Genomic DNA, 14,936 nt, shown 5'->3' with positions numbered 1-14,936 from the left:
AGCACTGTTCTAAGTGCTGGGGAGGATACAAGGTGATCAGGTTGTCCCACGTGGGGCTCACAGTCTTAATCCCCATTTTACAGATGGGGGAACTGAGGCACAGAGAAGTTAAGTGACTTGCCCAAAGTCACACAGCTGACAATTGGCAGAGGCGGGATTTGAACCCATGACCTCTATGTCCACAGCCCTTGCTCCTTCCACCGACCCACGCTGCTTCTCTGGAATTAATGGTATTACGGTATTAAAGGAATTAATTATGGTATTAAAGGTATTATGGTATTAAATATCATATGGTTTAATACCATTATGGTATTAAAGGAATTAATGGTATCCACTGATTGCTTACTGTGTGCAGAGCACTGTACTGAGGGCTTGGGATAGTGCAAGGAATGGTTTGAAATGGTGCCTTAGGAATGAGAGAATGCCGAGTACACCCTCTTAGATTAGCAGAGAGATCCATGGACACCAATCGGCCAAAAAGGAGGCTGAGAATTAGAGGGCTCCCAAGTTTTCCCCCTGCTTCCATCTTTGCATTACATGACGACCAATCTATCGAATCACTGGGCACACATCTCATCTCCTCCAAACCCTCCGCCACCTCCCCAGTCCCTCTTCTTCAGTGAAAAATTCCTCCCCACTGGACTCGGGCTGCATCCAGCTCGGGCTGAGACGTGGCAGGCTAAGCGTTCAACAGTCGCCACAACCAGGAGACGTTAGGAGGGCTGAGTTTGTGGCTTGGGGAATACGGAGCTGAAGCCTTCTGCTCTTTAATAATAATAATAATAATAACGGCATTTATTAGGTGCTTACTATGTGCAAAGCACTGCAAAGCACCTGTATATATGGCTGTATATATTGCATTTGATTGTATGCAATCAAATACGATTGATTGATTGATTGTAGAGATTTATCACTCTATTTATTTTATGTGTACATATTTAATATTCTATATTTTGTTAATGATGTGAATCTAGCTTTAATTGTATTTGTTCTGTCGACTTGACACCTGTCCACGTTTTGTTTTGTTGTCTGTAACCCTCCTTCCTCTCCCCCTTGTCCCCCTCTCCATCCCCCACGTCTTACCTCCTTCCCTTCCCCACAGCACCTGTATATATGTATGTATGTTTGTACATATTTATTACTCCATTTATTTTACTTGTAGATATCTATTCTATTTATTTTATTTTGTTAATATGTTTGGTTTTGTTCTCTGTCTCCCCATTCTAGACTGTGAGCCCACTGTTGGGTAGGGACTGTCTCTATATGTTGCCAACTTGTACTTCCCAAGCGCTTAGTACAGTGCTCTGCACACAGTAAGCGCTCAATAAACACGACTGATTGATTGATTGATTGTGAGCCCGTTGCCGCGTAGGGACCGTCTCTATATGTTGCCAACTTGTACTTCCCAAGCACTTAGTACAGTGCTCTGCACTCAGTAAGTGCTCAATAAATATGACTGAATGAATGAAGTGAGCAGAGCCTAGCAGAGCCCGCTGTTCCACTGGCAGGGAGGACTGAGAAGCGGGTGCGAAGGGGGAAGACCATCCAGCATGTGGAGCTGGGAAGCCGGACACCCGAGCTGGAGTGGGCGGAGGAGCGGGGAGCAGCACAGAAATTCCAGGTGTCCGGGTGCTGCCAAGCGTGTAACTCGCTAGCTTGGGAGCGAGCGATCAAACGCCTATTCTGCTGGAGGATAGAATTGCACACCCCAGCCCAGCCACCTGAAGGCACGGTGTCTTCTTCGGAGGCTGGACCATCCGCTGTCTTGGGCGGCTAGCGCCGTCCTGCCTGGGGAGTGTAGCCTGCTTGGAGGACCCTGGCGGGTCAAGTTTGGGGACCGGAGGAGGGAAGGGAGCAAGAGCAGACCCACACCACCAACACACCACCGTCCGCGGCCCCTCTGAGAAAAACAGGATCGGCAAGAATCTTTCTGCCAGGCCTAACTTCATCACTTTCCCTCTCGCTAGTGTGACTACTCTTGTGGGAGAGCAAAGGGGGAGAAAAAGAGCACGCAAGTGATGAATGACTCCTTGTGCAATGCAGAAAAAATGCTGGGCCTCAGACTGATGGGTGATGGAATCCCCCTCATGCAGAAACAGCGCGTGCCCCCCGGCCCCGGGAATGAGCAGAAACCGATCGGGGGGGCGGGGGTGGATGTTTCAGATGCTGCACAGAAAGGGTTCAACACCCAGGAGCCTCCTCGCCGCCTGTTTGGTTTGGAAGGAGCACAGCGAGAGAGACATGGTCTTTGTCACTAACCCCCACACGATTTGGGGGGGAGCCCCACTCCCCAAACTCATTAGGCCCGAGGCCAGGGCAGAGCATCCAGAGTTCAGCGAACCGGGGCCCCCGGAGAAGCGCTCTCCCAAGTCCGCTTGGGTCACCCGACGCTCCGGCCCGGGAGCCTGATCCCAACAGTTTCGGGTCAGGGTTGGCTCAGATCCTCGCCTTTCTGCCGCCGAGGTCTGAAAACTGAACGGGGATGGGGAGACCAGGAAGACCAACAACTGCCCGGCCATCAGAGTCCAGGACCTCAGACTGAGCGCCCACGGGGGTCGGGAGCCAGGCGAGATTCTGGGGGCGTCCATACATTTCCACGTGCAAGCTTCTCTCTCTGATAGCCACTCCGCCTCTGCCCGGCCCCTACTGCACCTCTTCCACCCATACCAAGTCCTCAGGGAGCTTGAACCTGGGGCATCGCCCTGGTCCTCCCGATGGTTCGAGAATGGCCGTGAGGCCAGGCACGGTGGCAGGAGGCCAAAGAAAAGTGCCCGGTACCATGTCGGCCCAGGACGGGGCACAGGTCGGCTGAAACCCGGACATGAGGCCACTCAACCAAAGGCTAGTGCTGGTCCCTAGGGTGTCTGGCGAGGCCCGGGTCCGGGTGGCTCACACCTAAAATGGGAGCGGATCCTTGTTCCGGCCCGGGTGTGACCACCGTGGTCATCCAGGTCGAAATCTCCACCTTCCCCAGGCCCGCCCACATCCGCGGTCTACTACAAGGCAGCGCGACCAGGAACCTTTGAACCCAACTGGGCCTCGAAGGCGCCATCGGAAAAGCTGCCTTTGGCCACAATCCGCCCCTGAGAATCGGGATGTGGATCCCATCACCCGTGACAAGTAGGACTCACTGGGAGGGGGCAGAGCCCGACAGCCAGAGAGGAGGAAGCATTGGGCTGGACTCAAGCCTTGTTTTCGATGCGGCAAAGAATACACAGAAAACACACCTCACCTAGAAAAACGCAGCTTTTGGAAAACCAGCCTTCTCTGAGGGTTCACGCTCATACCCTGCGTGTCAAGGACAGGTCAGAGACCCCGGGATGGCTAGGCCAAGCATCCCCCCCCAATATTTTACACACGCTAATGCACCTTCATCAGAGCCGCTTATAGGTACATTCATACTCGGCTCGCTCCCTCCCTGCACGCAAAGCGCGCAGCAGCGATAACACGGTACGTGCTCTGATATGCAAAACATCAACACGGGCCATCTGGAGAGCTAATGAATAATCAAGGGAGTCCAAATTAAACTACAGAATTTTCCCTTAGAATCTGTAGGACAACACTGTCAGGTTCAATCTATTCACTTAGGCTGGAGAATCAATTTTTCAAACTTTATGACAGGTCTAATAGTTTCCACCTGTTTCTGGGGCCGGACTCTTGACTGGCATGTTACCAGCCAGGGTGGAAATGCAGACAAAGACCCCTATTAGAATCCGCCTGTTTCTCTACTGTGAGGTCACTGAGCCATTAAATTAGTTCCAGTTCCCTTTCTGCCCTCCCCGGGTCTGGAGCACTTTGGGGGTTTGAAGGGGGGAGCCGGCGGGGGGCCCGCGGGAGTTTGGCCCGGGACGTTTCGGGCACCTGAGGTCTTTGCCTCCGCTCCTGATTCGAGGAGCAGCGAGCCCCTGGACAGAGAGGGTGGTTTCTCCTCCACCCTGGCCCAGTTTATGGGGTGGCAGTGGCTTTCATTTCTCCCCCTGGGTTTGAGGAACGCAGACCCCGCTCTTCCGTTAGATTCCAGAGACGCAATTCGGACCGGGGAGCCCTGGGCCTTCGGGGGGGAAAGGAGCGCCCGGGATGGAGGGAAGGACGGTCCGAGGGGAAGCCGACCCTCCTCCTCACCTCTTCCCCCAGCTTCCTCGGCCCTGGCCTGGCTCCTCGTTGGCGGGGAACTTGCCCTCAACTCTGTGCGGAGGACTGTACTAAAGACTTGGGAGAGTCCAATACGACAGAGTAAACACTCAATAAATACCACAGATTGACTGATTCCCCTGTCCTGCTTCCTCACAGGGCCAACACTCTCATCTGCTAGGCCCCTCAAGGTCTCACCCTCAAGTCCTGGCCAGACACCAGGCGGGCAGGTGGGTTGGACACATGTCTGCCCACACACACTCACACATACACCTCTCTGATGCGGGGATACATTTGGCTAGGCCTCCAGCCTCCCTACTCCTGCCTCTGGGGAGGAGGCCCTGTTCTGTATGAAGGGAGTCCCCTTTATGTGGAGGACGAAACCAACTGAAACGACCGCACCCCCCTACCCCCCACCCGGTCCCCAAACTCTCCAGGACACCCCGCCCAGCTTGTGGGTGCCCCTCCAACAACTCATCACCGCGGGCCCCATCCAATTTGGGAAGGCTGTCTGAAAGGGGAACCATCACTCTCTCAGAAGTCAAGGCGCGGCCCAAGAGGTGTGAGTGGAAGGAAAGGCCTTCTCTCGTCATTTCAAGCATCAGAGTTAGCTGACCGTGGATTCACAGTTCCATTACAGCCGTCACCATCTGAAAAAACCCAGCTCCCCTTGTGTTCGACTTCCAATGTCTCCCCATCCCCAGGGTCTCCCTGGGACCCACAGAGCCTCGGCCGGGGGCAGCACACCCTGAAACTCCGGGGGCCGACGGAGCCCCGAATCCATCACCCTGCTCTAAGCGGCGGCCAGCTGCCGCCCCCGGGCCTTCCCGGCGCGCCGACCCGCTGCTGCACTCCAGCCCTGTCCACTGAGCCTCAGCAACTGAAATCCCCCTGATGCATTTCTTTTCATCTGTTTTGGATTTTGGAGCCTTTAATCAAAGCCCGGGAAACCAGAGGGGCGGAGGAAACCTCTGGCAGCCAAGGGAAAAATGCCGAAACCTCCGAGGGGGATGATGGAGGGGTGGAAAAATGTAAATTGGGCCGGAGCGGAGCGAGCACGGGTCTCGGCGGCACGCGCGGCTCCGTCGGCCTCTATCAGCTGGATTTGATGTACCGGACGGGACCCCTCCATTTGCCGGGCTAAACCCAGTGGAGCCGCTGGAAGGAGGACCCAGGCGGGCTCCACCTGCTCCGCCGTATGGAGGCTGCGCTTAGAGCCCAACCTTCCTGGGGCCCGGGCCAAGTTTGGCCCCGACCAGAGGCAGGACGGTCAACCGGGACGGGCGCGTCGCCCACCCAGAACTGCAAGTATCCCCTGCAGCTACTACTCCTACCTCCCCTGCTCTAGGTGGGTGGCAACCACCACCAGTGACGCCACTGTGAAAGAGCTCCTGGGAAGTTAAGCGGCCAAAGGGGCCCACCACTCAGGGCACGGGACAGCCCGAGGGTGAGCCCAGTGGGCCTCGACGCGATCCGCTCTGCCGGCGCTCTGGGCCGAGACCGCGCTGGGCTCTTACCCGTCCAGGAGGCTCATGGTGGAGGTCGTCACTTCGGTGAAAAGCACCACTTTCCCCAGCGTCTTAGTCCGCAGGTTCTCCCGATAGGTGTCCAGGCTGAAATACTCCGAGGCGAAGCCCTCGGTCTCCATGACGACAGGGATGCGGGCCGGGGTCACTTCCACCTCCGGCTCGTAAGAGGGAACGAACTGGAGGGTGACCTGGTGAGAGGGGATCGTCCCCTGGGCATCCACATGCTTCTCCAGCCACTGCCTGAAGGCCCTTCCAGTTTCCTGGAAGACAAGGAAGAGACGTGTTGGCCTCGATCGGCAGGAGGGGGCCGAGGCGGTGCCCGCCTCCCGCCTCCTGCTGCCCTGAGCCAAGCCCGGGCTCACGGCCCCTCTCTACCACTCTTCTGCCACCTTATTGTTGTATTGTACTTTCCCAAGCACTTAGTATAGTGCTCTGCACACAGTAAGTGCTCAAAGAACGAACGAACCGGCATTCACACACACAACAGGGGGAGTTCTCCACGCCGTCTCCCATCTTCCGCCGAGCCTACCACCATGGTCACTACAACCTACCCAAGCTGAAGCAAGATGATTAATAATAATAATAATGTCATTTATTAAGCACTTACTGTGTGCAAAGCGCTGTTCTAAGCACTGGGGAGGTTACAAGATGATCAGGTTGTCCCATCGGGGGTTCACAGTCTTCATCCCCATTTTACAGATGAGGGAACTGAGGCTCAGAGAAGTGACTTGCCCAAAGTCACACAGCTGGCAATTGAACCCCTGACCTCGGACTCCAAAGCCCGAGCTCTTTCCACTGAGCAACGCTACTTTAGCAGCGACTGCAAACTCCTCTGCCACGCCATAAACCCTCTGAATAATAATAATTACAATAATGATGGCATTTATTAAGTGCTTACTATGTGCAAAGCACTGTTCTAAACGCTGGGGAGGTTACAAGGTGATCAAGTCCTACGTGGGGCTCACAGTCTTCATCCCCATTTTGCAGATGAGGGAACTGAGGCCCAGAGAAGGGAAGTGACTTGCCCAAAGTCACACAGCAGACAAGTGGCGGAGCAGGGATTTGAACCCACGACCTCTGACTGCAAAAAATAATAATGATAATGACATTTATTAAGTGCTTACTATGTTCAAAGCACTGTTCTAAGCACTGGGGGGGGGGGACACACAAGGTGACCAGGTTGTCCCACGTGGGCACCGCTTGTGTCTCTTAACTTACCCTTACGCAGGCTCCCGAGGGCACTCAGTGTACTAAAAAACAGAGCTGGGCACTCAGCAGATGCTCAGCCAACGCTACCGATTGAGTCAAGTATGACAACGACGGAATCGCTCCACGTAACAGATCAAGAAGTAGTCTCAGAAAGGTGAGATGGTGGGCACCGAGGGAGCCCAGGCTTCTCTAAAATCAGAAACCCCTCTGTGCTCTTGGTTCGCAGCCATCATCCTGTTCCCTATGTCCCTCTGCCCCTGACTCCCCACCTTCTCCCTCCTGCGAAGCCCCCACCACAGAGAAAGGGACTGTGTCCACCCTATTTATCTCTAGACTGTAAGCTCTTAGTAGGCAGGGGTCACGTCTATCAACTCTACTATAATGGATTCTCTCAAGGGCTCAGCACTGTACCTCGCACACAGTAAGTGTTCAGTAAATACCTTTGATTGATGGATGGATTGGGCATCCCCGTGCCAGCCAATCCTCCTGACTCCAGCTTTTCTCTCACGCATCCAAAGGTGCCCCCGTTTTGTTCTGGCCCTGGGGGCAGACAGGGGATGGGGACAATATAGGAAAGCACAACAGGCCAGGGCCGTGAAGGGGGATATTTGGGGAGTACCCCATCGTTCCTTGGAGACGGTGCCCCTGCTCTCCTAGTGCTGAGTAGAACGGACAGTGAGAGAAGGCAGCAGGAAGCTCTCAAGTCGCGGCCTGGTCACCTCTATGTGTAGTTGGGCTGGACCCCGCGGCAGGATCTGGGCTAAAGAAGGCCACCGAGGTGACCCCCTGCCTGCAAGCTAAGGGTTGGGTGGGGTCCCCGTGGGAGGATGACAAAATGGAGTGATACTGACCCCGGAGACCTTGCTGCAGTAGAGGATGTTAACAAGGAGACAGAGACGGTGACACTGATGGGCACCCCAAGAAAGAGGCTTGGGAAAGAGCCCTGATAGGAAGAAGCAATGTGACCTACTGGAGGGAATACAGGCCTGGGAATCAGGGCACCTGGGTTCTCAGCCCGGCCTGCTGGGTGACTAGGAGAGAGGTGCTGACTTTCTCTGGGCCTTGGTTTCCTCAGCTGTAAAATGGGGAAAAGATACCTGTTCTCCCTCTCTCGGCCTGTAAGCGCCATGTAAGACAGAGACTGTGTCTATCCCAGCACTTAGCACAGTGCTGGGCACATAGTAAGCACTTAATAAAGGCCATTATTATTGCTAACATCATTAAGTGGAGGTAAAAAACCAATTCCAGGGCCAAAGTTTCTGATGTTTAGGTTGGGAAAACATTCACGAATTCTGGAGACACAGACATAACGAACATTTGCGGTGCAAATCATAGTAAGGGCATTTGTTAAGCGCTTACTATGTGCAAAGCACTGTTCTAAGCACTGAGGGACCAAGGATGGAAAGGTACCAAGATTCAGGCCCAATGCCGGACCCCCGCCCGCATCCGTGACCCTTTCCCCACTAAACCATGGAAGACGGGGGAGAACCGGAATAGGAAGACACGGATGGTGGAGGAGACTCTGACTCTCAGGGGGGTGGGGGCAGCAGCCCAATGGGTCCACATGACCCTTCGGCTTGCCCTGCTTCCCGCCGCCCCCTCCCCAGTCTCCGGGGAGCTGGAAATAAACCTGGATTCGGAAGCCCGGCTCCTCCGCCCCAGCTGCAGGAGCTGATTGACACCTCTTAATCAGAATCACTGGCCCCTGCCACCTGGAAGCAGGGAGACCTGGGGGCTGGCGGGGCTCAGGAGCTGAGGAAGGGGCTGTAAATTTTCCAGGGTGGGTTCTCCGCTGGCGGGGAAGACAGCTCGGGGCTGGGGAGGAAGGAGGGACCGGGCGGGCTAGGCCCACGCAGCAGGTGTCGGAGGAATCCGGTACCAGGCGCAAAGTCTTGCCTCCCCGCAGCCAACCCGCTTCACTCCCCAGGTGCAGGAGATTCTGGGGGCAGAGATCCCGCTGGTCTCTTGGCTGCCTGAACCGTCCACAATTCTCCTGTCATCGGCTACGTGCGGTACCTACACTTTCAGCTGGACTGGGGAGGCCCTGGCTCAGCGCCGTTCAGCCCCAAACCGCCCCACCGGCCTCCGAGACGAGAGCGGCGCCTCTTTTCAAGGGTTGGGTCGCTGCCCGGAGGACGGCGTGTGACTTAAGAGGGAGCCGGACTCATGCCCGGAGGTGTCCGCTGGCTGGCCGCCGACTGGCCCTTGGTGGTCGGCGTGAATACCGCCGTTGGCTCCAACAGGAGGACGACATCGGGCTGAGGGCAGCCTGCCCCGACCGGGTCGGAGGGCTGAGGGGACGGGCCTCCGCTGGATGAAAAGCTCCCCGCTATTTGCAATGTGAGCCCGCTGTTGGGTAGGGACCGTCTCTATATGTTGCCAACTTGTACGCCCAAGCGCTTAGTCCAGCGCTCTGCACACTGTAAGCGCTCAATAAATACGATTGAATGAATGAATGAAATAGCTAAAGCTATTATTTTATCAAACCCCTTTTGGAGGCTGGAAGCGCCACCTGGGGGTGAGAGGTTAATTCACTAATAATAATAATAATGATGGCACTTGTTAAGCGCTTACTATGTGCCAAGCACTGTTCTAGGCGCTGGGGGGGATACAAGGTGATCAGGTTGGCCCACGGGGGGCTCACAGTCTTAATCCCCATTTTACAGATGAGGGAACTGAGGCCCAGAGAAGTGAAGTGACTTGCCCAAAGTCACACAGCAGACAATTGGCGGAGCCGGGATTTGAACCCCTGACCTCTGACTCCAAAGCCCGGGCTCTTTCCACTGAGCCACGCTTGCTTCCCCAACTGCCATCACACACACGACAGAGGAAAGACCAAGCAATGTGGCGACGTGGATAGAGCACGGCCCGGGAGTCAGAAGGACCTGAGTTCTAATCCCGGCTCTGCCACTCATCTGCTGTGTGACCTTGGGCAAGCTGCTTAATTTCTTTATGCCTCAGTTACCTCACCTAAAAAATGGGGATTAAGGCTGTGAGCCTCACGTGGGACATGGTCTGTGTCTAACCTGATTATGTTGTCTCTATCCTGGCTTTTAGAACAGTATCTGGCATATAGTAAGCCCTTGACGAATACCATAGGAGGGGGAAAAAAAGTAAACAAAACACCTCAACAGCCCGCAGCCTCCCAAAACCCTGAAGTCTAACCTCAAGATGACCTAGGGACCCATTATTCCCCGGCCGTGGGCCAGAACGGTCACCGCCAGGAGATTTAATCTCCACAGTGGGTGATTTCTGGATTCTTGGCACAGGCCAATTTCATCTGAAAAATAATAACAGGTTGGGGAGTTAGGGTTTAGCGCCTTTCAGCTCAAGTCCTCATCAGGAGAAATATCCTCTGAAGGAAAAAAAAGTAAACCCTCACATACTTTCCCCGGAAATTTGATTCTTGGCAAAAAACACGGAGCAATAATAACGCCGGACATTTCCCCTGAAGGTCGGGACTTCGGGATCAACACGGCCTACTCCCGCGCGCATTCTCAAATACAAAACGACCCCTGAGCAGGCCAGCGGGTTTTCAAGTGATCGATCCTAAAAGCAATTTTGCCTAGAGCTTGGGCCAGACCTGGCGCCGGGACTGAAAAATCCCATGGGAAAAAAATCCATGAGAACCAACGGGGGTCTGGGAATGACGGTCTCAGGCACAGTGGAATTCTGAACTCTCAGGCCACGGAGCTGCGGCTTTTACCTCCAAGAAACGTGTACTTCCCAAGCGCTTAGTACAGTGCTCTGCACATAGTAAGCGCTCAATAAATACGATTGATGATGATGATGATGACTGGGCCCTGGAACTCTTTGTCTGCTCTCCCGATCGAATTTCCCTTCTCCCTCCTGCTTTTCGCTTCAGGTGCTCTCTCTTCCTGGCTCCTGATGCAAACACTTACATACAGGAACACATTAGAACAGTGCCCGGGGCTTAGAACAGTGCTTTGCAGATAGTAAGCGCTTAATAAATGCCATTATTATTATTATTACACACACACACAGACACACAAACCCTCTCTCTGCCTCTGTTTCTCTCTCTGGTGCTATGGCAATGTCTCAGTCTCTTTCTCTCTGTTTGGGGGGCGGATCTGTTTTTGTGTCACTAGCGGTCAGCCCAGCTGAGGTTATCGTTGAGGCCTTCCAGGGTACGGAGCCCTGTTCACCGACGACAAAGGCAAGATGCCACCCCTACCCTGGAGAAGCTTACAATCTTGTGGCGGGAGGCGGGGCGTTGAGTCGGCTATTCTGAAGGCAAAAGAGTGGAGAGCGTAGAGACGGATGAGAAAAGCCGAAACCGGGAATTCGATCGACAGATAATGATCAGGCCGATAAACACCCACCGCTGCCCAGGGCGCTGGTGGAAGAGAGGAGGCCAGGAAACTGGGAGATTCATCAGGGGCAGCCAGGTATCCATGAGCACATATAAATAAGCAGCGTGGCCTAGTGCCTAGTGGAGAAGCTGCGTGGCTCAGTGGAAAGAGCCCGGGCTTTGGAGTCAGAGGTCATGGGTTCAAATCCCTGCTCCACCACTTGTCAGCTGTGTGACTTTGGGCAAGTCACTTAACTTCTCTGCGCCTTGTTAACTAATCTGTAAAATGCCCCCCCCCCCCCCCCCCGTGGGACAACCTGATCACCTTGTAACCTCCCCAGCGCTTAGAACAGTGCTTTGCACACAGTAAGCGCTTAATAAATGCTATCATTATTATTATTAGTGGGAGTCAGAAGGACCTGGATTCTAATCCCGGTTCCGCCACTTATCTGCTGTGTGACCCTGGACAAGTTACTTCACTTCTCTGTGCCTCAGTTCCCTCATCTGTAAAATGGGGATTAAGACTGTGGGCCGGATATGGACTGGGTCCAACTGAGTAGCTTATATCTACTGCAGCGCTTACTGCAGTGCCTGCAACATAGTAAGCACTTAACAAATGTCTTCCTTTTTTTTTTTAAAAAAAAAGGAGCACGGAGGGGAAGAGGGATCTGAGGCTTTGAAGCATCATTTTTAGCCACTGGGCTTTCTCCCTCTTGGCCATCAACTTCCTCATTTGCCAGGATCACGATCCTGATGACTTGTGCAAGAAGCGACTCAGTTAAGGTGTTCCCGTGCCTCTTCCAGAGCTGTGGCAGTGCCCGGGGCTGCCCCCGAAGGGCTGACAGAGGCCTTGGGCAGACCTGACTTCGAAGCCCCCCTGCGAGGGGCTTCACCGGGTGGCTTCCCCAGGGCTGGGGGAGGCCAGCGACTGCCACGGCTCCGGCCCTCAGCTCTGGGTCCCGGCCTGTTGCACGATCCCCTCTGTGGGCAAGAGGATCCAAGAAGCTGGAAGCGCAGCCCCCCACCCTGCTGAGCCGTGGAGCGAGTACAGGGGATTTGGCTGAGACCTGCCCGGAGTGACCCCAGCACAGCGGTCCAAACCCAGCCCGGCCTCCTCCCTCACCAGCACAACCAGGCTTCTGCGCGACCCCGCTCAGCTGGGGCGGGGGGAGGCAGGCGGCACGGAGTACATTCCATCGGCCGAGTGTCACCCCGTATCACCGTCCCTCCAGCCCCTCTAAAACATACTCCCACAGAGAGTCTTCTTTTCACCAGAGTTCCCCGCTGTAAGGTGATCCGTTTCCCGGGGTGCCGCCCAGCTCTGGGAAATTTCCGGCCGGCCGAGAGGGAAGGCTGCCACCGCCCCACATCCCAGCCACCCCGATCTCCGACATCTTTTCCATCTTGGGAAACCTCTTTGTCAGCGGCAGACTGGGACGGAGGAAAACCCAGCCAGCCCCCAGACTGCACCGTGACACGCAGCCCAAGCGCGAATCCCAACCTCAAGCCCGACTGCCTGGGTCCTCGAGCTCTCTGCATCCATCCCTGTAGGAAGCTGGGCCCTGGATGCCAATCCCTGCCCCACCACTGCCCTCCAGGCTCTCTTGCCTATCCCCTCCAATGTGGCCAGCAAGAAACACTCGCTAGTCCGACTGGTCCCTCACCAACCCTGGGCCGCACACGATACAGTTCAGTAATCCCTCGCCGAGGAAGGCTGAGGAGGTAGTCGCGAGGAGTGTGGGAAGGCTCCCCCAGATGGGAGGATCCGTAGCCTTGGGTCACGCAGAAAGGTCCCCCCTGCCTGGCACATAGTAAGCTCTTAGTATTTGATATTCACCCCACTCTCAGTTCCGCAGCACTTACGTGCACATACTTTTTTCCTTCCTGTATCTATTTCGATGTTTGTCTCTCTCTTTAGACTCTAAACTCTTTGTGTCTACCAACTAAATTGGACTGAACTCTCCCAGACCCTTAGTTCAGTGCTCAGCACGTAGTCGGCGCTCAAGAAATACTATCGATTGTTTAGAAATTCCTTTCCCTGTCCTTTCCTTCCTTCCCATCTGTGTATCCCCTCTCACTCTGCCTCCATCAATGCAGGAACTCTGATTTACTTTGCTATTTAAAGTGATCTTATTGTCAACCTCAACCTCAGTTTTCCCCCAATCCTTCCGTGTTTTGCCAATTTCAAACTTAGATGAGAAGCAGCGTGGCTCAGTGGAAAGAGCCCGGGCTTGGGAGTCAGTGGTCACGGGTTCTGATTCCGGCTCCGCCACATGTCTGCTGTGTGACCTTGGGCAAGTCACTTCACTTCTCTAAGCCTCAGTTACCTCATCTGTAAAATGGGGATTAAGACTGTGAGCCCCACGAGGGACAACCTGATCACCTTGTATCCCCCACCCCACCGCTTAGGACAGTGCTTTTCACATAGTGCTTAGCAAATGTCATTATTATTATTATTATTATTATTATTATTGTTATTATTAACAAATACCATCACATTCATCATCCACCTTTCCCGGCCCCCAACTCCCTGCAGAAAAGGGAATTTTGGTACCAACCTTAGCTCTGCAGCGACACCCTGTGGTGAGGCCTGGAGATGGCCCTGGCCACGGTCAGCCTGCCCCCCATCCCTCAATTATTATTATTATTATTATTATTATTATTATTAATAATAATAATAATAACAATAATGATAATAATAATGGCATTTGTTAGAGAAGCAGCATGGCTCAGTGGAAAGAGCACGGGCTTGTTCTGTTTTGTTGTCTGTCTCCCCCTTCTAGACTGTGAGCCCGCTGTGGGTAGGGACCGTCCCTAGATGTTGCCGACTTGGACTTCCCAAGCGCTTAGTACAGCGCTCTGCACACAATAAGCGCTCAATAAATACGATTGAATGAATGAATGAATGAAAAGGTCATGAGCTCTAATCCCAGCTCTGCCACTTGTCAGCTGTGTGACTTAGGGCAAGTCACTTCACTTCTTTGGCCTCAGTGACCTCATCTGTAAAATGGGGATTAGGACTGTGAGCCCCACGTGGGACAACCTGATCACCTTGTATCCCCCCCAGTGTTTAGAACAGTGCTCGGCACATAGTAAGCGCTTAACAAATGCCATCATTATTATCATGATTATTATTAAGCGCTTACCATGAGCCAAGCACTGTTCTCAGTGCTAGAGTAAATACAAGGTAATGAGGTTGTCCCACATGGGGCTCACAGTATTAATCCCCATTTTACAGATGAGGGAACTGAGGCCCAGAGAAGTGAGGTGGCTTCCCCAAGGTCCCACAGCAGACCTTGTAATGGCATTTGTTAAGTGCTTACTATGTGCGAAGCACTGTTCTAAGCGCTGGGGGGATACAAGGTGATCACGTTATCCCACGTGGGGCTCACAGTCTTAATCTCCAACTTCCAGATGAGGTAACTGAGGCCCAGAGAAGTTAAGTGACTTGCCCAAGGTCACATGGCAGACATGTGGGGTACTCTATTTATTCTATTTATTTTATTTTGTTAATATGTTTTGCTTTGTTCTCTGTCTCCCCTTTCTAGACTGTGAGCCCACTGTTGGGTAGGGACTGTCTCTGTATGTTGCCAACTTGTACTTCCTAAGCGCTTAGTCCAGTGCTCTGCACACAGTAAGCGCTCAACAAATACGATTGAATGAATGGAGCCGGGATTAGAACCCATGGCCATGGGCCCAGCAAACCCGGTATTCCAGCTCGGGACCTCTCAAAGCTCTAACCACCGCCACCCTCC

General features: G+C 53.9%; 1 protein-coding gene across 2 annotated transcripts in view; it reads right to left on the bottom strand.

The window, feature by feature from the left end:
* The window catches only part of HLCS (holocarboxylase synthetase), a 103,288-nt gene that overhangs the window by 53,886 nt on the left and 34,466 nt on the right, over positions 1-14,936 (bottom strand). For both annotated transcript variants that reach the window (XM_038766355.1, XM_038766353.1), the window contains one exon: positions 5,649-5,920. In XM_038766355.1, coding sequence (XP_038622283.1) covers positions 5,649-5,920 — 272 coding nt within the window. The remainder of the gene's footprint in view (positions 1-5,648; positions 5,921-14,936) is intronic.

Source organism: Tachyglossus aculeatus, chromosome 24 (assembly GCF_015852505.1).
Source record: "Tachyglossus aculeatus isolate mTacAcu1 chromosome 24, mTacAcu1.pri, whole genome shotgun sequence".
Taxonomy (NCBI): Eukaryota; Metazoa; Chordata; class Mammalia; order Monotremata; family Tachyglossidae; genus Tachyglossus; species Tachyglossus aculeatus.
The sequence above is the reverse complement of the archived record's forward strand: the minus strand, read 5'-3'. Positions and strand labels throughout refer to the sequence as shown.